Genomic DNA, 24,369 nt, shown 5'->3' on the forward strand with positions numbered 1-24,369 from the left:
TTGTAGTTGCTCCCGAGGCTGAACTTGATGCAGATCTTAGAAAGGCCCTTGTGCTCCGTGCTGGAGTTACAATGAGAATCTATGTGCCACTGAGGGGTCGACCTGCTCCCAAAGTGACTTGGAGCAAAGTTAATGCCAATATCAAAGAGAGGGATGGACTAATGATCAACACAACAGAATGGGACACATATGTGTACTGTGAAAATATCAACCGATATGATGCTGGCAAATATGTCCTTTCACTTGAAAACAGCAGTGGATCAAAGTCATACACCATTATTGTCAAGGTCCTAGGTAAGCTGCACAGCAAATTCATTGTGTGTACAAACACATTGGCCAAATAAACTTAATTCTGATTCTGAAATGTTATATGTCTGGTACTCTGACATTATGCTAATTTATGTTAATTCAATTTCATATAGATACTCCTGGACCACCCCTTAATCTAATTGTGAAGGAGACCTCAAAGACCCATGCATCTATAACTTGGGAGCCTCCACTTATTGATGGTGGAAGCCCTGTAAAGAGTTATGTTGTTGAGAAACGCCTTGCAGAGAGAAAGGCATGGACCTGTGTTGCCCCTGAATGCCCTAAAGTGTCATTTAGAATTCCAAACTTGGAGGAAGGAAAGGCTTACTGTTTCAGAGTGTCTGCAGAGAATGTCTATGGTGTTGGGGAGGGTTGTGAAACTCCTGCACCAGTCAAGGCTTCAGGTGAATATTTGTTGTACTGTTTGTAGAACTGTTAATCTCATTAGTCAGTGGCAGCAGTCAGTCTTTATGTAAATAAGAAGTATTTTGCTGTCACTCTGCGTAACTCCTACATGAACATTTAATTTCAGAACAACCTGGACCAGTTATGGAGTTCAAGCCTGCTGCTATTACTAAAGATTCAGTTACACTTGGCTGGAAGAAACCAGTTAGTGATGGTGGAAGCCACATTGTTGCCTATGTTTTGGAAATCAGTGAGGGGGAGGAAAAATGGAAAGAATTAATGAAATCTAGGCTCACACAGTTCACTGTTGGTAGCCTTGAAGAAGGAAAGGAGTACACATTCAGAGTCAAAGCCATCAATGAATCTTTAGAAGGTCCTCCAACTGAACTCACTGTGCTTGCTAAAGATCAGATAGGTAAGTTATCAACTAAATCATATACTTATTGCTGCAATACATTAAATGATACTCATACTGAAATGGAATTATTTTTCCTTCAATACATTTATTCTATATCTATATGTTCCAGTTCTACCGAATGTTGACCTCAGTGGTGTGCCAGATGGTTGTTACGTGGCAAAAGAGGGCAGCACTGTGCGCATCACCATTCCTGTCATTGGCACACCTACTCCCATTGCTATCTGGAAGAAGGGTGGTATTAGTCTGTCAGACAGTGGAAGGATCTCAATTGAACCTGCTTCAGGCGGCAGTACTTTGCTTATCCGTGACATCCACCGGAGTGATGCTGACAAGTACACAATCATTGTGAGGAACAGTGGTGGCACCAAAGAAGCGGCCATTTATGTGAAGGTTGTTGGCAAGCCAGGTCAGCCAACTGGTCCCATTACTTTTGATGAAATCACTGCAGAGGCAATCACAATTGAATGGGGTCCACCAAAGGATGATGGTGGCTCAGAAATCTCCAACTACATTGTGGAGAAGAGACACACCACAGCCAATAAGTGGGTTACTGTTGCTTCAGCAATACAGAAGACTACCATGCGAGTGATGAGACTCCATGATGGCACTGAGTATATCTTCAGAGTATTCGCAGAAAACAAATATGGAGTTGGCGAGTGGCTCAGATCTGATCCAGTCATTGCTAAGCATCCATTCGGTAAGTTCAGCCATTTTGATAGTATGATTTTCTCAATAGAAAAAACGATTTGCCAACATTTTGTCTGTTTGTCCTTTGTGAAATCACAACTTTCGCTTTTTGTTACCAGATGTGCCTGATGCACCAGCACCACCAGAAATCATCAGCATTCGTCATGAGTCAGCTATTCTAACCTGGTCAGATCCAAAAGATTCTGGAGGCTCTCCAATTACAGGTGAATTTTTAAAGGATTAGTATTACTGTTCAGATTTAAACTACTTCTTTGATATAACCATCATAATTGCAATGCATATATCCTCTTCTATAACATTTTTGCAACATTATGCCTATTTCCCGTAGGATATCACGTTGAGTTCAAGGAAAGAAACAGTTTGATGTGGAAGAGAGCTTGCAAGACCCCCATTAGAGTGAAGGAGTGCAGAGTGACCGGTTTGATTGAAGGCCTAGAGTATGAATTTAGAGTTATTGCCATGAATAGGGCTGGTCTTGGAAAGCCAAGCAAAACTACAGAGCCTATTGTTGCACTTGATCCTATTGGTAAGTCAATCATTTCTTCAGCAAATAAATACTTTTTTATTCATTGTGAACTATGATAATTTGTCCATAACTGACATATTACATTCTCTCTGTGAAATTTCTTTCCTATTCTAGATCCTCCTGGTAAACCAGATGTTATCAATGTTACAAGAAACTCTGTAACACTGATCTGGACCGCACCCAAGTATGATGGAGGTCACAAACTGACTGGTTACATTGTTGAGAAATTAGAACATCCAGGAAAGGCATGGATGAAAGCCAACCATGTGAATATCCAGGAATGTGCATACACAGCAACAGATATGCAAGAGGGCTGCAAGTGTGAATTCAGGATTAGAGCAAAGAATGCAGCAGGTGCAATCAGCGTTCCATCTGAGCAGACCGATACTCTTGTTCTTAAAGATGAATATGGTGAGTAGCTTTTAAACAGCATGTACTGTGTGACTCTGAGAAAATGTCAGTTATTTTTGTTAACATCTCTATTGAGTGAAGAATTACCACATTAATTATTTTTGTTGTCATTTTCTTGTAACAGAGCCTCCAACTGTTGAAATTGATCCAGATATGAAGGATGGTGTCAGTGTTAGAGCTGGAGACACAATTATAATTACTGCCTCGAGCATCCTTGGAAAACCACCCCCAACTGCTGCTTGGTCCAAGGGAGGCAGGGAATTGAAGTCATCAGATACCTGCCAAATTAAGAGCACCCCAACCTCCTCCACAATTTCCATCAAATATGCTAACAGGAAGAACGCTGGCGAGTATGTAATTACTGCAAGCAATCCATTTGGCATCAAAGAAGAACGTGTCAGGGTCAAGGTTCTGGATATCCCTGGCCCTCCAGGTCCAATTGAGATCAGCAACGTTTCTGCTGAGAAGTGCACACTGACTTGGCTACCTCCTGAGGAGGAAGGTGGCGTTGTCATCAAATCTTACACTATTGAGAAGAGGGAAACTAGCCGCCTTCTCTGGACAAAGCTTGCAGAGAATGTCATGGACTGCCGATTTGTTGCCAGCAAACTCATTAAAGGAAATGAGTACATCTTCCGTGTCTCAGCAGTGAATCAGTATGGTACTGGTGATTCAACATTGTCTGGTTCGGTCAAGATGATTGACAGCTACAGTGAGTTAACAATGACTTGGCTCTCATAAAATCACAAATCTAAAGAAATATTAGTATGTTACCATTCAACCTTTTGTTTCATTTTTCTGCAGGACCACCTGGGCCACCATCAAGGCCAGAAATTGATAATGTGAGCAGAACAGCTGTCACAATCTCTTGGAGGAGACCTGCTATTGATGGAGGAAGTGACATTAGAGGATATAGTGTGGAGAGGAAAGAGAGGAGAGGAATGAGATGGGTGAGAGCTTGCAAGAGAACAGTGCCTGACCTTCGTTACAAAGTGCAGGGCCTGACAGAGGGAGTAGAGTATGAATTCCGTGTCACTGCTGAGAACAAGGCTGGCTTTGGCGAGCCAAGTGAGGCCTCACCTTCTGTGGTGACCAAGGATATTGTTTGTAAGTATTACTTTTTGTCAGAATTTTAACCCTTTCGTGTCCGTGCCGAACATTCCATTTTTGGTGCTGGATGAGCTCCTCACACAAAAACCTTAGTTCTCGAGTATATTATATACTATAAATGGGATATACATACCACTGTAATCAGAAGGATTAGTTCTATGAAATTATATAAAATCATATGGTAATGTTGATTTAGCAATGAATAGTCTTTGAAAATCCTCTCCAAATGTATATCCAAAATTTCTCAAAATTTAATTTTATTCACATAAAAATCATATTTCTCTACAAGATAGAGAAAAATATAGTGTATGACATGTTCAGCAAGTTGTGGGTTATTTCACAAAAAAGTTGGAATATCCTTAACTTTACAAAAGTTATGATAAATGCAGTGATCAATGTAAAAAAACAGGGGGAAATGGGATTTAGAATGTTGACAGAATTTACATTCTCTATCTTTCCAACAATATACAATTATGCATAAAAACTAATAATGAAGTCATAATGGTTAACATGTATTTGGTCTATAAGAATAAACAATTTATTTGTATATAAGCAAATTATACAGTCAATAAGAATGACATAAAAAAATATACATTACCAGTAATACAGGAAGTAAATATACTGTATATTTATTTAAAACAATTTCAGAATAGAGACATACTATAGAGTGGTGAAGTCCCGCCCCTTCTACTTCCAGTCCATGGGACCTATCTTTCAAAAAATTATGAACGGGAGTTAATGGAGAGATAACAATTATTTTTTGGTCCAGTTTGAATTGTGCCACAAATTTCACATATAATGTGTGTGAATTTAAAAGATAATTTTTCACGTCAAGAAAGTACTGTTGTTCGATAGACTTCAAAAGTTATGTTGGTTTTGTGCTTAATCCACTCAGTGGACTACATCTCTCGCCTCGAACCAACGTAATGAAACGATAAGAGCTGTTATGCTAGTTAACGGTTGCATCTTGCTGCCTGCTATGTCACTTAACAGTATGTAATGTACAGTCTATGGACGAATACAACTTACCTGATGTGTTTAATCCTCTGACTCATGGTATTTTCTTCGGCAAGGAAAGCCCAATTAAGACCTGTTGCTGGTATGCTTGTACAATCTAGTGTGGCTGTGAATGAGCTAACGCCACTAGCTGACTGATGGGTTTTGTAGTCGTTGGAATTACGATCTTTCACAATGTTGTAATTCAATAGTTACTGAAACAAACTGCAAATGTCTTTACATGAAAAATTGTCTTTAAAATTGACAAACATCATATGGGTAATTCAAGGTACAAGTCAACCGGGACCAGAAAATAATTTATTTTTCGCCATAGACTGCCGTTCAAATTTTTTTGAAAGAGGCAAACGGAAGGGGCGGGACTTCACCACTCTACTATACATTTGATTCAACCGATACAACTTCCTTATAGACCCCTTCACAACGGTGGTAAAAACATAAACATTCGGGTGGGCGTGACGTCACTGGAGGCAGAAACAATCGTTTGGATAGTAAGGCGGCTATTTGTATAGTAGAATACTAGTGAGGTGGCTAAAATCAGACAGTAATCTAAAATCTTTGCTAAAATGTGTAACGATATAACACATGTACATACACTCAGTGTACGTGATCGGGAGGATTATTTGAAAAAACTAAGGCTACATTATCAGATGGGACCATCCTGACAGACCCAATACCGTCAGTGATTGGAAAGACAGGTTTGCCATCAGTTGAATGGCTAGACATTATTGAAAAACCGAGTGTCTACAGTAAGGAGAAGCTAAGGGTGTATAAATCATTGAATGCATATAACTATCTCCTAAATGTCCAAGACTTACAATAGGCCTACAATGACGTATCGGATGAGTTTTGCGTTTGCCGAACCGACATTTTACCGAGCCAGCGCCAATGTCACAAGGCAAAGATGTATTGCAAACATGCTAATTACCAACCATTTCGTTTGAAAATTCTAAAACAACAAAGTTTTTTAATACTTCAAAATAACATTTGATAATGAATCTCACATTTTTCAGTAGCCATAGGTGTCTAGATTTGAACAAAATCTAGTTTGTTTCTTACCGGGGCTTTTACTGCCTGAAATATCTAATTTTGTTTACCACGCTCGGAGTTTAGTGCCTTACACAGTAGTAGCCTCGTAGCTAGTAATCAAGGATCTTTGGTTTAGCTCTTCGAGTCACGGTAAAATTAAATTTTTGGTAGGCTACATAGCTAATTTAGATATACTTATGGTGTGGGCGCTTGCGTTTTTTTTAGGAAACCGCAGTCTTGGTTTGTATAGAAATGAATAAGTGACATACATGTAAAGAGGTTGGAAATACAGGACGATTGGTAGGCTAATATGTGACGTTCCGATACAAGGCTTGGGTTATCGTGAGTGAAACGAACAACTACCTTCTCACTGGAAACTAGCCTACTTACCGCCGCGCAGCGAAGCGGCGGTCATATAGGTTTAGTCAGATTTTTTCTTTTTCTTTTTTTTCCCCAAATGTCCAAATTTCCGTCAAGGATTCCCGGGACACTGTAAGACACATGTAACCGAACCTCCTTTTTTCGTTTTGATCTGTAGCCCCGAAAGGAGGGTAGGGCAGTTTTCTATGAATATCTAAAAAAACTAAAAATGAGGTGTTGTAATTGCAGGTATCTGTGACCTAACATAGTCAAAACGATCATTATGACACCCTCTGAATGCACGCCAAGTTTCGTGGAATTCCGTTCATGGGGGGCCACACAATAAATTAATTTATGTTACCATACACCAACTGGCCTGTAGGTGGCCGGAGACAGTTTTCTGTTAATATCCCGAGAACCGTAGGGCCTAGGCGGTCTTAAGGGGGCATGTCAACCTATCCCATTACCACTTATTTCATGTATAGCGCCACCTAGTAAAAAATTAAAAAGCAAAACATTAGGTGTTTTCATCACAATATTTCTGGCTGACATGGTCAAAACTGCACAAAATTGAAAGTGTAGGATCATTATGACACCCTTCGAATGCATGCCAAGTTTCGTGGACTTTCGTTCATGGGGGGCCTTACAATAAAATCATTTATGTGTACATTTAGTGACCGTACACCAACAAGGATTCCCGGGACACTGAAAGACCGGGTACCATCAAACTTGGTGGGCATGTAACCCCACATGGATAGCATTGAACCATCGCTTTTCGTTTTGATCTGTAGCCCCCCCGCTGGACTGGACCCCCCGAAAGGAGGGTAGGGCAGACACAGTTTTCTGTGAATATCTTGAGAACCATAGGGCCTAGGATGACCAATTTTTTGTGTATGTTTGCCTCCAGGGGTCATGTTAACCCATTCCATGTGCACACATGTGCATAAACAGATACACACGCACACACATACATTCACAGTAATCATACGTATGACACATACTCACACAGTAGACATATGTACGCATGCATGCACATGCACACACACAGGGACATAAACAGGCAAACACACAAGCACATGCACATGCACACATACACACACACACACACACACACATAAACATAAACATAAACATGTACATGCATACAAGAATTTCAAGAATTTCTCAGAATTATGAACAGGCAAGATGGGGGTGGGGTTGTATAAAATGCATTTTACATGTGAAATCTATGAACTAATCATGTTTTGGTACTTGTTGTCTAGCAGATACCAGTGGAATTGAGTGTGCACAATGCAATTTAGTGATAAAATCAAATATGCCTTTTAGCAAGATTTATTTTTGTGGAAAAAATGTGCTGGACTGGGCGACGGTCATATTTTGTACCGCTCTGCGTTTTGCCTCCAGTGAACGTCATGACCAATGACGGTTCTAGGATTTTTCTGAGACAGGGGCCATAAAGGGGCCACATCATACACTGAGGGGCCAAGAACCGGTCAACATCCATACACAGAAAATCCCTTGTTCAGTAAGGCAGAGGCACGTTGTCTATGTGATATGCAGGACTATACGCAGTATACCCAAAGTCCTTTTAGGCAAGTCCCTCCACTCGACGGCCATATTGCAGCGCTTTTTGGGCACTCATCGGGCATCCTATTCGGTAGAAATGTGCGTGTGCAAGGTTTCACGACACCAATCTTGCTCCAGCGGCGAGTTCACAACACATGATTGGTATGATGTCTTCACAACACACCATATGATTGGCTCAGTGTATTCACATCACACCACATGATTGGCTCAATGTATTCACGTGTCGTTTTGCCGAGGAAGGGGTGGGATATGTGTAGACAACGGCGTTACAAACTAGCCCCATGCATTTCTATGGAGGATTTTTTGAGTGCTGTGTCTCATTAGAAAGTCTCTGGTATACCCACTTAAAAAGCATCACCATTTCAGTATACCCACTTAAAACAGACAAGGATAGGTATTAATATTTGGGGTTGATCACAGTATACCCACTACAGCTAACTAGACTACACCACAGCAGTAAGGTGCATACATTTCACCAGTCTTACCTCGTTCAAATACTTGAATGATAAATGCTAAAAAACAAAAAAGCCAATACAATTCTTAACAAGTTTCCCATTTATTTATAATGTGCATTGAAAACACAATATAAAACTAAAATATAATAGACACTTCAGTGGAAATACATTGATATTTTAAACAGAAATCATACATCATCATTCACACATTTTTCGTTCAATTAAACAAGTTTTACTTTAACTGTTTCCCCTTTTGTTGATAAGAGAAACCACTTTTACTGCCAGTTTGCGTACATTAAAACAAACACACACACACACACACACACACAGCATGTGAGCAATAACTACATCATACAGTATTTACACAATTTTTTCAACAACTTATTTGGAATGGTCTTTGAAGCCACCGTCTTGCTTCCAGTTAGAAAAGCCTGATTCTGATTTGAAGACTGACGATGGGTCATTTGAAAGCGAAAATTACAGAAGGGGTAGCAAAACACTAAAGATGGAATATTCCTACCATTTGAAGTCTTTGTATCAGAAGTCATTCAGTGGCCTCTTCCTATTTCCGTGCTGCATCTTGCGCAGGGCTCTACAGTGCGCCCATTTCACTCGCACATGCGAGTAAAAATGATGTCGTGCGAGTGCAAAAAAATATTTAGACGCACTGGTGCGAATGACTTCTAACCATGTCAATGTTTGTCTACAAAATACACCGCAACATCGAGAAGCATTACTGGTGCAGACCATAGAATCACGTCGCGAATGCAGCATAATAACTACACCTCCCATTAACGTTAGCAGTTTCGCGTTGTGACTCGCTAGTAGTCGCTTCTATCAAATCCAAGAGTGCGCAGAAAAAGCGGAAATTTAGACTAGCCAGCCAAGATGCAAAGATTGAAGAAATTAGTTCTTCTATCCACCGAATTCATTGGATATAGGAGGAACAGGATGAGATTCTGAGAATGCAGTGAGAGAAGGAAAGGTAACCTAACATGCCTTTAAGCCCAGTTGACGTATTGGCTGCAATATGCAAAATATAGCTGTAGCGAACCGGGACAAAAGTAGCCTCCCGTAATACTCCCATTTTATTCAAAGGTAGAACGCTACTGACAACTCCAGGCTTCCACGCATGCTTGTTTGTTTACACCGAGTGTGTGTAAGTGCAAAACGAAAGTAGGCCTAACGTTTGCCTACTGCCCCCATCAATGCAGATATTTTCAAATAAAACCTGAAAGTATAAAACATATATCCTTGATTAGCCTATGTTGCGTTTTGTGGAAGAGAAAATTGACTGTTTTAGTAGTAGTATTAGGCAGTATGCAGTCAGATAGGTCACCATGGGCATATTTGGATTAGCTACAGATGGATTCACAAATAAATAAATTAGCCTACATTTGGCAGGATACTTGATATACAGGCTAAATGCAAATATGGCAATGTATTATATTATTTTACATTAACAAAATGTAGGAAAATAGAACAGACTGAAAATAAAGTAGGCACTGATCTTTAAAATCCTGTTTGCTGTAGCCTAAATGTTGTCAGTCATTCTTAATATTCGCAATTGGTGCACTGGCATGTTTAACTGTTAGCTGCAGTATAATGTTAGATTATGTGTAAGTTAAGTACAGAACTGACTGTGCGCCCAAATTTTTGTCTGTGCTCCTAAATTTTTTAACTTGGGCGCACAAGTGCTCCTGGAAAAAAATGTTAGTGTAGAGCCCTGAATCTTGCGGAATTCCAGTTTAGGAGAGGTTGCACAGAACCATCTGCTCTAGAATGGGAAATGTCTGGAGAGAAGAAAATGAAACAAGTTTGAGTAACTTAATTGTTATTAACTTTCATAACCCACTGTCAACCTGGCGTTTCTAAAATGAATGACAAAATATGCTCACTGTAGTGGCAATAGGAAATAGCATCATACCATTAGAAGCAGCTATGCTTGGTGACTGGTGGTTCTGAAGACTGTGGGTTGAAGTCACCAGCTCCTGCGCCATCCCAGTCTGTAGGTGAAACACAAATGCGTGTTTCACAAAATCCATGCTTGTATTCAGCATGTCGTCTGGCAACTGTAAAACCAGTTATTATTTTTTAAAATCATATAAAGCTTGAGTGAATAGAGTAGAAAATGGAACCAATTTATCTCAATGAAACTCTCCTTGTCCTAACACTTTGAGACATAATTTATGTGAAGCCCATGAATCAAATAAACTCAGAATAGTGGTTAATAACTTTGCAATGATAGCTCACATTAACTACAAAAACGTAGAGTTAGCTATTAGGCATGTATTCTCATGTTTATGTTAGCAGCTGCCAAACATTTTCCTCAAGCAAAAAAAATCGAACGTTACTTACATCTGGTAAGGCGCACTAGCGCATGTAATATTATTAATTTCGGACCCCAAACAAACAGGATGTCCATTTCTCTGCATTTCATATAACACCATTTCAAACACTTCATACATTACCTTTCCATACATAAAATCTATCAGCATCAATCAAACCTCAACTCAAGTAACCTAACGTGAAGTTAATGTTAACAGTTCACTGACTAAGTCAGTTAACAGTTCACTGCAAGCTTGCTGCTGCTTCATAATTTAATTGACAAACTTAACATATTGTGACGGCAACAAATAAACGTCCCTTTCACATAATGATGATAACCAACATAGAGATTTGTGACTCACCAAGAAACTTCTGTGGAGGATGAAACGCTGCCATCGGTTCTTCACGTTAGAATTCTAGCTGATACTTTCGTTAGCCAAATGTATCAGTTCTTCAAGTTAACAGAATAATTTCTGGTTAGCCAAATGTATTCACCCCTTGCAGACACGTGACTTAAGTCACGTGACGGCTCCATGCTGGACGGCAAAAAGATGGGAGACGGACGGCAAATTACATTGTGTCATAAAGATTATGATGAACTGAACACCATTACTATAACATCTTTGTAGTTCAATGTATTGCTGTTTGGGGTCTGATAGTCAAAGAAGATGCCAGTGGTGTTGTTAGATGAAATGGGTCATGATCGCAAATGTAAAGTTATTAAAACTGGTGGTAACAGCAAGGGGAGATAATGTTACGTTAGGCTACTGTAATTAACATTATGGTAAATGAACACCCATAAGTATTTCTGGACTAAAATATTGCAAAGCGATATGGTTACTTTATTTGTCTTGCTTTTATCAGTTGTAACATAGTCAAAACGTTAAGAATGTCATATCAGAACATGAAATAATAACTAGCTGCCACACTTAGAAGCTAGCTATTCTAGCTAACGTTTATCGTAGCTCATAGTGCTAGGGCTAATGTAACTTCGTCAGTTTATGCGTTGCCCAGCTTAATAAACTTACTTCTTACATGTCTTAAGTTAAAGAATTGAAAGAAATAGGAAATAAAAAAAAAAAAAACTTGAACGGTATTATCTGTTTACATTCAGATCTTGCCAAAGGCTTTGCCTAAGTGCTATCTGCCGTCCTGTTCAGAGTCTATGGTTGCTATAGCAACCGCTGCTGTGCTTCATACACTGAGGAGATAAGCATGCAATTGTGGTTGAAATACTCCCGAAACACAAAGAAAACAAACCAAAATATATCTATGCAAGAACATGGGATGTTGTTGTATTCCAAACAATAAGCCAACAGTCGTGGAAGGGCATTACTACGGTTAAATCTGTGGCCCCGCCCCTAGAACTGCCCCTGGTAATGACGTAGGCTCAGAAGGTACCTATATAAATCAGTATATGAAAACGATATATATAAGATATATTATTATTTTTTAAAAGCTAGGAATACAGTAAACTTCCACATAACTCAAAAATCAATGTGTTCTAAACATTTGAAAGTAGATTACATAGTAAAACAAGCCTGTGGAGAACACACACATACACACAAAAGTCACACACACACACTCACAAAGAGGAGGGTAGGGAAGGGTGGGGTGGGGAACCTGAAGGTTGAACACAGAAGACCTATGACTCATTATGAAAACATCCCCTTCTGCAGAATGCCAAATCTGAAAGCAGTAAAACAAAGCCTCCTACTGTTACACTCAGGGGCCATACAAGCTACTTTGTTGTAATCACTTACCTCAATAGGCTGACGTACAGGTTTTTTGTCCCCAAAACTGAATTGTTCTTCACTAGTCTACATACATCAGTTGAATCATTCGAATTTGACAGGCAGGTTACTGGACGTGTCCAATACAGTGCAAGTGTCTTTCCACGGTACTGCTAAGACATTACCCTCTATTCTACACCACCGCATGTCCCCATAACATTATTTTGAAGTGGACCATCAAATAATGCAGTTTCCTTAGACAATCTCGACTGTGTTCTGTAGCTGGATCTACTACATGAAGAGCAGCCAACAAAGCCTTAAAACGATTACGGGACATAAATAATTTGGCCCACGATCCCTGCAGAGATTTGGTTCCCCAGTATCAATAGATATTAGGGAGGGAAGTGAACTCCATGTAAATGATTAATCCCAGAAACCTGTGAAACTCTTCTGGGGACTCTTTGTCCCATGCCCCTGCACTGTTTGCATATGAAGACTAAGCACAAGCTCCCACCCCTTCCGGTTGGTAAAACCACATATGTCTGAGACAATAGCATATGTACAAAACAACTTAAAAGTCTATTTCACACAGTGTTTTAGTGGCAGTCTGCACCACCCTACGCACAGAGAGCGAATTACCCCACCATAATTGGGGGGTACTGCTCCTTCACTTCTTCTATGTTCATCAAGTGCAAAATGTGTTGTGCAACACACATACAAGGTTTAAACATGCGACAAACTGATAATCAGTAGGCTACAGAATATCTCATTCTTATTATATATCCAAAAGAGAACTGTTTTGATCAACTCTCAAAAGTTAGAAGTTAAGTGCACTGAAATACCATTCTTTAGGCTATAGTAAAAGTAATACCTTTACAAAAAGCCACTTTTACAAGAGCTATGAAAGAACAAAACACATTAATACATGAAGGTTGTAAAATAGCACATTTTCAACAAGCTAGATGTTTGCTAGCAACTTACATTTACTCATGCACGTCAGCAGAATTTAGCCTACTTGAGCTGCCTCTTCCTCTACAGGCTTCCAAGAATGTCTGTGTAGATCTTGAAACAACAGCAAAACCATATAAATGTAATATCAGAATGCCACCTATTACCGCCCCCTTTTTCCGACCCTCTTACGTGTATGTATCACTTAATATTCATTTCTATACAAACCAAGACAGCGGATTTCTAAATAAACGCAAGCACCCACACCATAAGTGTATCTAAATTAACTATGTACCAAAAATTACATTTTACTGTGACTCGAGGAGCTGTAAACAGTGTTGTAAGGCTACGTGTACAAATCCGCTTGGAGCTGCAGTGGAATTTTGCGATGAGAATTCTCTGTCTAACCGTTGATGTGCCATGTGAAAGGGCGGAAATAGGCACCATCCAGCCCAGCACTAAACTCCTAGCGTGGTAAACAAAATCGGATATTTAAGGCAGTAAAAGCCCCGGTAAGAACCAAACCAGATTGTGTTCAAATCTACACACCTATGGCTACTGAAAAATGTAAAGTTCATTCATCAAATGTAATTTTGAAGTATTAAAAAAAACATTGCTTTTTTTAGAATTTCTGAACAAAAGGGGTGGTAATTGGTGGTTACTTTACTTTACGTTACTTTTTTTAAAATAAAAATAAAAAATCACAAAACTACAGAGGCGTGCGTGTATGCACACACACACACACACACACACAAACACAAGAAGTGGTAGCCTAAACTATTGAAGCATTCTGAGTAACACAAAATATTTAGTATGAAAAGTTATTTTATTACACAAGCGTTTAGCTACCCTAAATCTGATTGCCTGGCTGGCATCAAGAAAAAGACATTACATTTCAACTAGTAACTAACTGCTGAAATGCAATAACAACATTTCTGACCGAATATGTGATTTCCCATCATGTTTGCTATAACTACTGTACATATTGAGAGGAGTAGAACAGCTATTGTCTTTTTCAAGTCATCTTAGAAAATGTTCAGACAAGCACATCTGATATTCATGTCATTTACACAGAGGTTAGCAAGCTAAATTAGTTCACTACAAACTGCCTAGCAAGGTAACAAACTGACAAAAGGCAATACGTTTCTGAGGGAAGTTAACATTTCTGAGGGAATCTGTGATTTCACGTCATGTTTTCTATATCTACATATTGAGGGCAGTAAAAGTGACTTGACTTAACTTGACTATTTTACATCAGAGACAGTAATGATAGAAACGCAGAAGCCCTTGGATTTGCCAACATGCAAATTGGTACTAGAAAACAAACATACTTACAGGTTATATACTAGCAGGTTTAAGTTTACATGACGGTGCACTAGCCCCCGCTATGCCATCATTTCGATGCTGATGACAGGGTACCCGTGGAGTCTTAAAAGTATTAAAAAGTATTAAATTTCATTTTCCTAAATTAAGGCCTTAAAAAGTATTGAATTTCACCTCAAAGTCTGGAATTTTTTCACGGAGGTCTTAATTTTTCAAATGATCAGTAGATTTAGTCTAATATCCTCACGTAGCGTAAATCAGACATCAAGGATTAAAGTTCTCCGTCGATTTGATTTTAGAAATGTCATAGTTGAGATCGATGCAGATCAGGTGAGAAAAAAAATAGGAGGGGGGGTCTATCACCTTTTCTTTTCCTTTTTTTAAGGCAACTAGCCTACAAATATTAGGTCCGATAAATGAATGTGTGTGATGGTAAATGTTTAAAGACCTATAGTGTTCTTGAGAACTTTCTGTGTCTCAATCAGAGACCGCTCAAGAAGATACGTCAGCCATGAGTTTCGCTTTGTTTATGTTGTAGCTACACACTTGTCTCATTGGCCTGGGGCAGTTGCTTAAAAAAAAGAACACGTCTGGAGGACGGTCTAAAAGTTGGATTATAGTGACACAATTGAGACAGCTGATGAGGTTGCCCAATCCTTTTAACTTTTTTGGATATGATATTGTGAGCTCTATGTGCGAATTCGGAGGCTGTGTTCTTTCCGTGCATCATGTAGGCCTAGACAATTTCTTACTATCGCGAACTCTTGTCAGGGGAGGTCATTCATTTTGGGTGTCACCTATGACTTGAACAGATAGCCTGCTATGCTACCCGATGTACTATTATTGTTACAGTTTTAATCAATGCAACTAACATTATGTGTAAAAGCGGCCTTAATATAAACCGTAGCCTATGCCTATCCCGCCTGACATGTACAACAATGTTGTTCACAATTTGCGACGGAAGGTTTTGACTGAGCGTGTTAACATAAAATAATAATATCGCAAACTGTTAAGTAAGGGGGTCGGTCAGTCGTGTTTGTGACGCACAGACAGCCTTGTAGCCTATTTTGCTTAGGCCTCACTTTTAACGACAGTAGGTTGTGAGTGTATGTCACCATATCGCAACCTCTTGTCAACCTTCTACAATCTGTTGCTGAAGACAAAAGCGCCCTCTCCAGATTGTCGTTATCAGATGCGCAGACCTCCTGCATGAGCACACACAGTATTGCTGCTCATTGGAAAACTGAGTTGTCTGTAAAACTCAAAATTACCATGTTTTCATTAAATGCAGATGAGGCAAAAAATGGAAATATGAACAATATCTAGACTGTTCTGATTCGTTACTTTGATGAGGAAATGTGAAGTCTTGCAAACTTGATTTTACTTGGTGTTGAATTGTATATTAACAAGAAAAAAAATCTCCCCTTTAAACACTTTTGGCCTGAAGTAATTAAATAAGAGTGAAGAAGAACAGCAATGGCTAATCAGCAATGGTCAGAGATGGTATTGAAATATTGTTTTGTTCATCAGGAAAACTCAATCTCAATCTCAAATCTCAGTCTCAAGAACACTCTCAATTCGCCTTATTCACATGGCGGCCATTGGCGGCTAAAACGAGGCTACAGGGTACACAAACCATAGGATTGTTATGTTCTATGCATTCACCTGCAGGTGGCATTAATTATATAGTAAGTTAAGAGTACCCTGTAGCCTCGTTTTGGTGTTTATTTGATGCTTTACATTGCTGTTTGCATCTTTTTGTACATTAAAAACCAATAGGTCGTGACCGCAAAAGGGGTGCTATCTCTATAGGTAGATATGAACAACGTATGACTTATGGCCTGAAAAAAGTTCAGTCAAACGATTTTTTTTTTTTTTCACTTTAATCCCTGAAATCAACTAGGTTCTATTCCGTGTAAATTTGTCCATGAAGCGGGACATTCAGTCACGTTACTACCACGACAAAGCTTTGCGTTGCCACTGCACTGCTGTCATGTTCATGTTGGCATGTTCAAACACTTGTAAATAGTAATTATTTGAGGTTTAATCTTACCTTTAATATTATTTATTCTATCCGAATGGGTGCGATGTAGGTATTACATTTTATCTGAAGTGGTATTAAAAAGGTCTTAAAAAGTCTTAAATTTAGGTCTGACAATTCTGGGGGTACCCTGGATGAGAAAGCACATTACTGTCAAATAACATGATTTTAGGACTACAAATTAATATAAACCATAACTAGAACCAATGTAAACATATATTATCCAGCTGTGTGGTTCCCAGTCGAGATAAACTCCAACGAAGTGCAGGTGGTGTCCGGCTGTCCACGTCAATGTACCAACTGAATTGACACTATTTTTCCTGACTCATCTTCAAGTATTCAAAAAAATTGCACCATTAACCTCTTAACCAATCATATCGAATTGTAGCTTATGTTGTCAGCACTATGGGAAAGATTTCAGAAATAAAGAAGTCATTGGGACTGAGATATAAGACGATTGTCATCGTTAAAATTTTGACGAAATTAGAACGGCCGGGCACGTTTGGGTTAATGAAGACTTTCTTCTAAAGACATTCATCCGTGTATCTTGGTTTAATATATATACATTATTGTTATTTTTTTTTTTAGATCCCCCTGGACCTCCATCCAATCCAAGAATTACTGACACAACAAAAACAACAGCAACTTTCCACTGGGGCAGACCTTTCTATGATGGTGGGCTTGATGTAGAAGGATACATTGTTGAACACAAACGTGAAGGAGATGAGGACTGGATTGAGGATGCGTCAGGCTTGAAAATAAATGAATTTGTTGTTTCCAACCTTCAGTCTGGTGGGAAATACCTCTTCAGGGTGAAAGCTACAAACTCAGAGGGAACTGGGGAAGCTGGAGAAGTTGAAGAAGTGATTGAACTTGCAGACCGTGAATCTGTCCCAGACTTTGAGCTTGATGCAGAGCTCAGGAAAACGCTTGTTGTTAGGTCAAGAGCCTCAATCCGCATATTTGTACCAATTAAGGGGCGTCCTACCCCTGAGGTGATCTGGTCCAAGGACAATAAACCCCTGAAAGGAAGAGCACACATTGATACCACTGAATCATACACTCTTGTTGTGGTCCCTGACTGCACGAGATATGACGCAGGAAAGTACTTCTTGAGTTTGGAAAATGTTGCTGGTAAGAAGACTGGATTTGTTAATGTCAGAGTCATTGATACTCCTGGACCTCCAGTAAATCTTCAACCTAGAGAAATCACTATAAACAGCATCACCCTTCAGTGGGAGATTCCAATAATTGATGGTGGCTCCAAAATTACTAATTACATAATTGAGAAACGTGACGCTACAAAGAAGGCCTATACACTGATCACTTCTGAATGGCAAAAGTGTTCCTACAAGTTTGCTAATCTTGAAGAAGGAAATGAATACTACTTCAGAATAACTGCTGAAAATGAATATGGTGTTGGCGAGCCAGCAGAAACACCTGAAACTATCAGAGCCTCTCAGGCACCATCTGCTCCAGAAAACCTTTATGTGACTGATGTGTCAAGTGAGACGGCAACTCTTACGTGGACAAAGCCAAAACACGATGGTGGTAACATAATAACTGGATATGTTATTGAGGCTCAGAGAGCTGATCAGAAGGAAACAGATCAGTGGACTCATGTGACAACAATTAAAGCTCTTGACTATGTTGCAACAGATCTGCAAGAAAATACAGAGTATATATTCAGAATCATGGCTGTGAACAAGTCTGGCAGAAGCAACCCATTTGAAAGTCGGCCAATCATAATTAGGGAACAAACTGCCGCACCTCAGTTTGACCTTAGATCAGTCTACCAGAAGACAGTGGTCATCAGGGCAGGAGATAACTTGAAGGTTGAAATTCCTGTGCTGGGCCGTCCAAAACCCTCAGTTGTGTGGAAAACAGAGGGCAAAGAAATTAAACAGACACAGAGAATGAACATTGACAACACAGCAACCTCAACTATCTTGAACATTAAAGAGATCAAGAGGAAAGATGGTGGAGAGTACACTATGATTGGAAAGAACATCATTGGAACAGTCACTGAGATTATCACAGTTGTAATACATGACATCCCTGGAGCCCCAACAGGACCAATTAAGGTGGATGAAGTTTCTTGTGATTATGTTCTATTTTCCTGGGAGGCCCCAGAAATTGATGGTGGAGTTCCAATCAACAATTACATTGTTGAGATGAGAGAGACCACAGGAACATCATGGATGGAGCTGGCAGCAACAGTTATTCGTACAACATTTAAGGCTGCTCGTTTGAAAACAGGAATTCAATATCAATTCCGTGTTAAAGCCCAGAACCGGTATGGGTTTGGTCCCTACATAACATCAGAGCCTGTTGTTGCAGCTTATCCATTTGATGTCCCAGGGCAGCCAGGAACACCCCAAGTAATTACCTTTACTAAAGATTGCAATGACCATAAGTTGGAACGAGCCTTCATCTAATGGTGGAAGCCCAATTTTAGGTTATCACATTGAGAGAAAAGAGAAAAACAGCATCCTTTGGCAGAGGACCAACAAGGCCCTTGTGGTTGGAAACCTCTACAAATCATTTGGTCTTGTGGATGGAATTCCATATGAGTTCCGTGTCATAGCTGAGAACATGGCTGGTTTGAGTAAACCAAGCAAACTATCAGAGATGACATTTGCCCTGGATCCTGTAGATCCCCCAAGTCAACCATTGGCTATTAATATTACCAGACATGAAGTCACTCTTCGCTGGGAAAGACCTGAAGAGCGATGGTGGTTTTTCAATCACTGGATATACAGTAGAAAAGAAGCAGTTACCAGATGGTTCGCTGGCTTAAAGCAAACTTTAGTAATATCTTGGAAACAACATTCACTGTCAGTGGACTCATAGAGGATGCATCCTATGAATTCCATGTTATGGCAAGAAATTCTGCTGGTGCTGTTAGCAAGCCATCTCCAACATCTGAGGTGGTCACCTGCAGAGATGACATTGAAGAGCCTAAAATTGAAGTTGAAGCCATTTATAATAATATGCTTGTGGTGAGAAGCAGGAGATGTCTTCACTCTGGATGCCACTGTCACAGGAAGACCCATACCATCCTTACTCTGGACCAAAGATGGAAAAAAGTTGGATGATGCAGCAAAAATAGAAATCAAAAGCACAGACTTTGCCACAACACTGATCAACAGAGACTCTCTGAGAAGAGATGGTGGTACATTCGTTCTGACAGCTAGTAACCCTGGTGGTTTTGCCAAGCAAGTGTTCAATGTTAAAGTTCTTGATAGGCCAGGACCTCCTGATGGGCTCAAAGTTACTGATGTGAATGTAGAGAAATGTGTATTAAACTGGTTACCACCCTCACATGATGGTGGTGCAAAGATAGAGCACTACATAATTGAAAAGCGTGAAACAAGCAGAATTGCATGGACAAATGTGGCATCAGATTTAGAGATGAACCGTTACAAAGTAACTAAACTGCTAAAAGGCAATGAGTACATTTTCAGAGTAATGGCTGTGAACAAATATGGAGTTGGAGAACCCATTGAATCAGTGCCAACACTTGCAACCAATCCATATGTACCAACTGATCCTCCACAACAACCTGAGGTGACTACCATTACTAAAGATTCAATGGTTGTCTGCTGGGGACACCCAGAGAATAATGGTGGAAGCAATATCAATACCTATGTAATTGAAAGAAGAGATAAGACTGGTTTTCGCTTGGGTCAAATGCAACAAGAGGACTGTGAGTGATCTACGATTTAAAGTGTCTGGACTTACTCCAGGGCATGAATATGAGTTCAGGGTTCTGGCAGAAAATGCTGCAGGTTTTAGTTTGCCAAGTCCAGAGAGTCCATTCTATAAAGCATGTGACCCAGTGTTCCAACCTGGACCAGTAGGCAATCCAAGAATTCTGGATACAACAAAGTCCTCCATTACACTTGCTTGGAACAAACCTGTCTATGATGGTGGATCTGACATTACAGGATATATGGTGGAAACCTGCTTACCTGAGGAAGATGAAATGGACAATTGTCTCTCCAAAGACAGGCTTAAAAGCAACATCATTTACAATTACTGGTCTTAAGGAAAATCAGGAATACAAAATCAACATTGCAGCACTCAACTGTGAAGGAGTGGGTGAGCCTGCATCTGTGCCAGGAACACCAAAAGCAGAGGACAGACCCATTCCTCCTGAAATTGAGCTGGGTGCAGAGCTCAGAAAGATTGTTTGCCTCCGTGCTTGCAGCACACTTAGACTGTTTGTTCCCATTAAAGGAAGACCCGCCCCTGAGATCAGATGGTCAAGGGAAAATGGTGAACCACTGGAGAGAGCCAATATTGAAAACACATCATCATTTACATCAGTCATGGTTGAAAATGTTGACCGTTTTGATAGTGGAAAATATATGTTGACAGTGGAAAACAGCACTGGAGTAAAAACAGCATTTGTAAATGTCAGGATTCTTGACACTCCTGGTGCCCCCCAAAATCTTACTATTAAGGAGATTACAAAGGATTCTGTCTCCCTTGCATGGGGACCCTCCCATTATTGATGGCAGTTCAGGACAAGACACTACATTGTGGAAAAACGTGAATCTACAAGGAGGGCCTACTCTACTGTAAATTCCTGGCTGCCCCAAGACAAGTTGGAGAATCGGAGATTTGAAGGAGGGTTGCATCTACTTTTTCAGGGTGTTGGCAGAGAATGAATTTGGTATTGGTCTTCCAGTGGAAACATGATTCTATTAAAGTTTCTGAAAAACCTCTTCCACCAGGCAAAATTACTCTTAAAGAGGTCACAAGAACCAGTGTTACCTTATCTTGGGAGAAGCCTGATCATGATGGAGGCAGTCGGATTACAGGATACATTGTTGAGATGCAAGGAAAAGGCAAAGAAAAATGGACACAGTACACAGTTGTAAAAGTAACAGCAGCTGTAGTAGCTGGATTGACACAAGGGGAAGAGTACTCTTTTCGCATTTTAGCAACCAATGACAAAGGAATAAGTGATCCTCGCCTATTAGGTGTGCCTGTAGTGGCTAAAGATATTGTCATCACACCAACCTTCAAGGTTTTGTTCAGCACATTTAGTGTTTTGGCTGGTGATGACCTTAAAATTGATGTGCCATATGCAGCTCAGCCAAAGGCATCTGTCATATGGCTCAAAGATGGTCTTGCTCTGAAAGAAACCACAAGGGTCAATTCAGATGTCACTGACAACAACCTACATCTTGTAGTCAAGGAGGCAACTAGAGATGATGTTGGCAAGTACACCATTAAACTTACAAACACAGCAGGTGAGGCCACAACAGACATTTCTGTTGTTGTTCTGGACAAGCCTGGTCCACCAACTGGTCCCATCCAGATTGATGAAGTGACAGCTGATAGCATGACCCTGACATGGCAACCTCCTAAATATGATGGTGGCTGCGCTATCAATAACTACATTGTGGAAAAGAGAGACACCTCAACAACAAACTGGCAGACTGTGTCTTCAACTGTAGCAAGAACAACTACTAAAGCAGCCAGGCTTAAGACTGGCTGTGAGTATCAGTTCAGAATTGCAGCAGAAAACAGATATGGAAAGAGTTCTGTACTGGTGTCTGAAGCAATGGTTGCTCAGTATCCATTTGTTGTCCCTAGTTCTCCTGGCACTCCCTTTGTACAATCTGCAACAAAGGACACCATGCTTGTTTTGTGGGACAAACCAGACAGTGATGGTGGAAGCAAGATTCTTGGTTATCACCTTGAAAGTAAGGAAAAAAACAATATTCTTTGGGTGAAACAGAACAGACAAATTATTCCTGAAATAAAATTCAAAGTTTCCGGCCTTGAAGAAGGTATTGAATATGAATTCAGAGTGTATGCAGAAAATATTGTTGGTTTGAGCAAAGCCAGCAAATTGTCAGAAATACAAGTTGCCAGAGATCCTTGTGAACCTCCAGGCAAGCCTGAAGCAGTCATTGTTACTAAAAGTGATGTTACCCTCAGATGGACCAAACCAGATTATATTGGTGGTATCAAAATCACTGGCTACTTGGTTGAGAAAAAAGAATGTCCTGATGGTCGCTGGATGAAAGCCAATTTTAACATCATTGAAACAGAATTTGTGGTCACTGGCCTTGTTGAGGATCAGATATATGAATTCCGTGTCATTTCAAAAAACTGCTGCTGGAGTGGCAAGTGTGCCATCTCCAAGCACTGGAGAAATCACAGCAAAGGATGAAGTTGATCCACCTCAGATAGACATTGACTCTAAATACGCTTCAGTCCTTGTGGTAAATGCTGGAGAGTCATTCAGAATTGATGCTGGTATTCAAGGAAAACCTGTGCCTACAGTCCACTGGCTAAAGGGTGGTGAAGAGCTCACAAATACAGCACGTCTTGAGATTAAAAACACAGACATTATAGCTTTTCTGTACTTAAAGGAGGCGATCCGTGTAGATGGAGGTCAATACACCCTTTTTTAAAGAATGTTGGTGGAGAAAAGGTCTGTGAATATCAATGTCAAAGTTTTAGACAGACCTGGTCCACCTGAAGGACCAATTCAAATCTATGGAGTGACAAATGAAAAATGCTGCATTTCTTGGAAACCACCTCAACAAGATGGGGGAGCTAATGTATCCCATTATATTGTTGAAAGAAGAGAGACAAGCAGACTAGTTTGGACTGTAGTGGACTCTGAAGTTCAGACTCTTAATCTGAAAATCACAAAACTTCACCCAGGTAATGAGTACATTTTTAGAGTGATTCCTATTAACAAGTATGGAATTGGTGAACCTTTGGAATCAGATCCAGTCATTGCTACTAATTCATTTGTTGTACCAAGTGCACCAACAGGTGTTGAAGTGTCCAATATCACAAAAGATTCCATGGTTATCACCTGGGAAAGACCAAATAATGATGGTGGCAGCCCAATTTCTGGATTTGTTGTTGAAAAACGTGACAAAGATGGGGTGCGCTGGACAAGATGCAACAAGCGTGTTGTTACTGAACTCCGCTTCAGGGTTTCACAGGGCTGACTGAGAGCCGTAGCTATGAATTCAGAGTGTCTGCTGAAAATGCAGCTGGAATTGGACCACCTAGTGAGGCAACTTCTTACCAGGAGGCAGTGGATCCCATTTTCAAACCAGGCCCTCCAAATAATCCTAAAGTAATTGACATATCACAATCATCTGTAGTCCTTTCATGGGGCAAACCCATCTATGATGGTGGTTGTGATGTTCAAGCATACATTGTGGAAGCCTGTGAATGTTACAGCTGATGAATGGACAATGTGTACCCCACCTACAGGAATCACACAGACAACATTTGAGGTGACAAAACTTTTAGAAAAACATGAATACAAATTCAGAATCTGTGCCATAAATAAGATGGGTGCCGGTGAGTTTGCTAATCTGCCTACACCAGTCCTCCTTGAGGAAAAACTAGAGGCACCAGACCTTGACCTTGGTGCTGGCCTCAGAAAGATGATCAATATCAAAGCTGGAAGTACCCTGCAAGTATTCCTTCCAATCAGAGGTCGCCCTGCACCTGAAGTGAAATGGAGAAAAGCTGATGGTAAAATGAATGAAACCACTCAAATTGACACAACAAGCAGTTATACCTCCCTTGTTATTGAAAGTGTTGATAGATTTGACAGTGGAAAATACATAGTGATTGCTGAGAATGCAAGTGGTGTTAAATCTGTTTTTATT

At 40.0% G+C, this 24,369-nt stretch overlaps 2 protein-coding genes across 2 annotated transcripts in view; both read left to right on the top strand.

Annotated features, from left to right (window-relative positions):
• The window catches only part of LOC125291891 (titin-like), a 143,335-nt gene extending 124,079 nt beyond the window's left edge, over positions 1 to 19,256 (top strand). Inside the window, exons 172-181 of the mRNA XM_048238856.1 lie at positions 7 to 294; positions 423 to 713; positions 842 to 1,129; positions 1,242 to 1,829; positions 1,939 to 2,043; positions 2,169 to 2,366; positions 2,481 to 2,777; positions 2,902 to 3,489; positions 3,582 to 3,884; positions 17,294 to 19,256. Coding sequence (XP_048094813.1) covers positions 7 to 294; positions 423 to 713; positions 842 to 1,129; positions 1,242 to 1,829; positions 1,939 to 2,043; positions 2,169 to 2,366; positions 2,481 to 2,777; positions 2,902 to 3,489; positions 3,582 to 3,884; positions 17,294 to 19,143 — 4,796 coding nt within the window. The 3' untranslated portion in view covers positions 19,144 to 19,256. The remainder of the gene's footprint in view (positions 1 to 6; positions 295 to 422; positions 714 to 841; positions 1,130 to 1,241; positions 1,830 to 1,938; positions 2,044 to 2,168; positions 2,367 to 2,480; positions 2,778 to 2,901; positions 3,490 to 3,581; positions 3,885 to 17,293) is intronic.
• Positions 19,257 to 21,355: 2,099 nt separating this feature from the next.
• Positions 21,356 to 22,898, top strand: LOC125291673 (titin-like). Its single transcript, XM_048238494.1, has one exon. The coding sequence runs from the start codon at positions 21,378 to 21,380 to the stop codon at positions 22,896 to 22,898; it is 1,521 nt and encodes a 506-aa protein (XP_048094451.1). The 5' UTR covers positions 21,356 to 21,377.
• Positions 22,899 to 24,369: the final 1,471 nt, after the last annotated feature.

This window comes from Alosa alosa, chromosome 3 (assembly GCF_017589495.1).
Source record: "Alosa alosa isolate M-15738 ecotype Scorff River chromosome 3, AALO_Geno_1.1, whole genome shotgun sequence".
Classification (NCBI taxonomy): Eukaryota; Metazoa; Chordata; class Actinopteri; order Clupeiformes; family Clupeidae; genus Alosa; species Alosa alosa.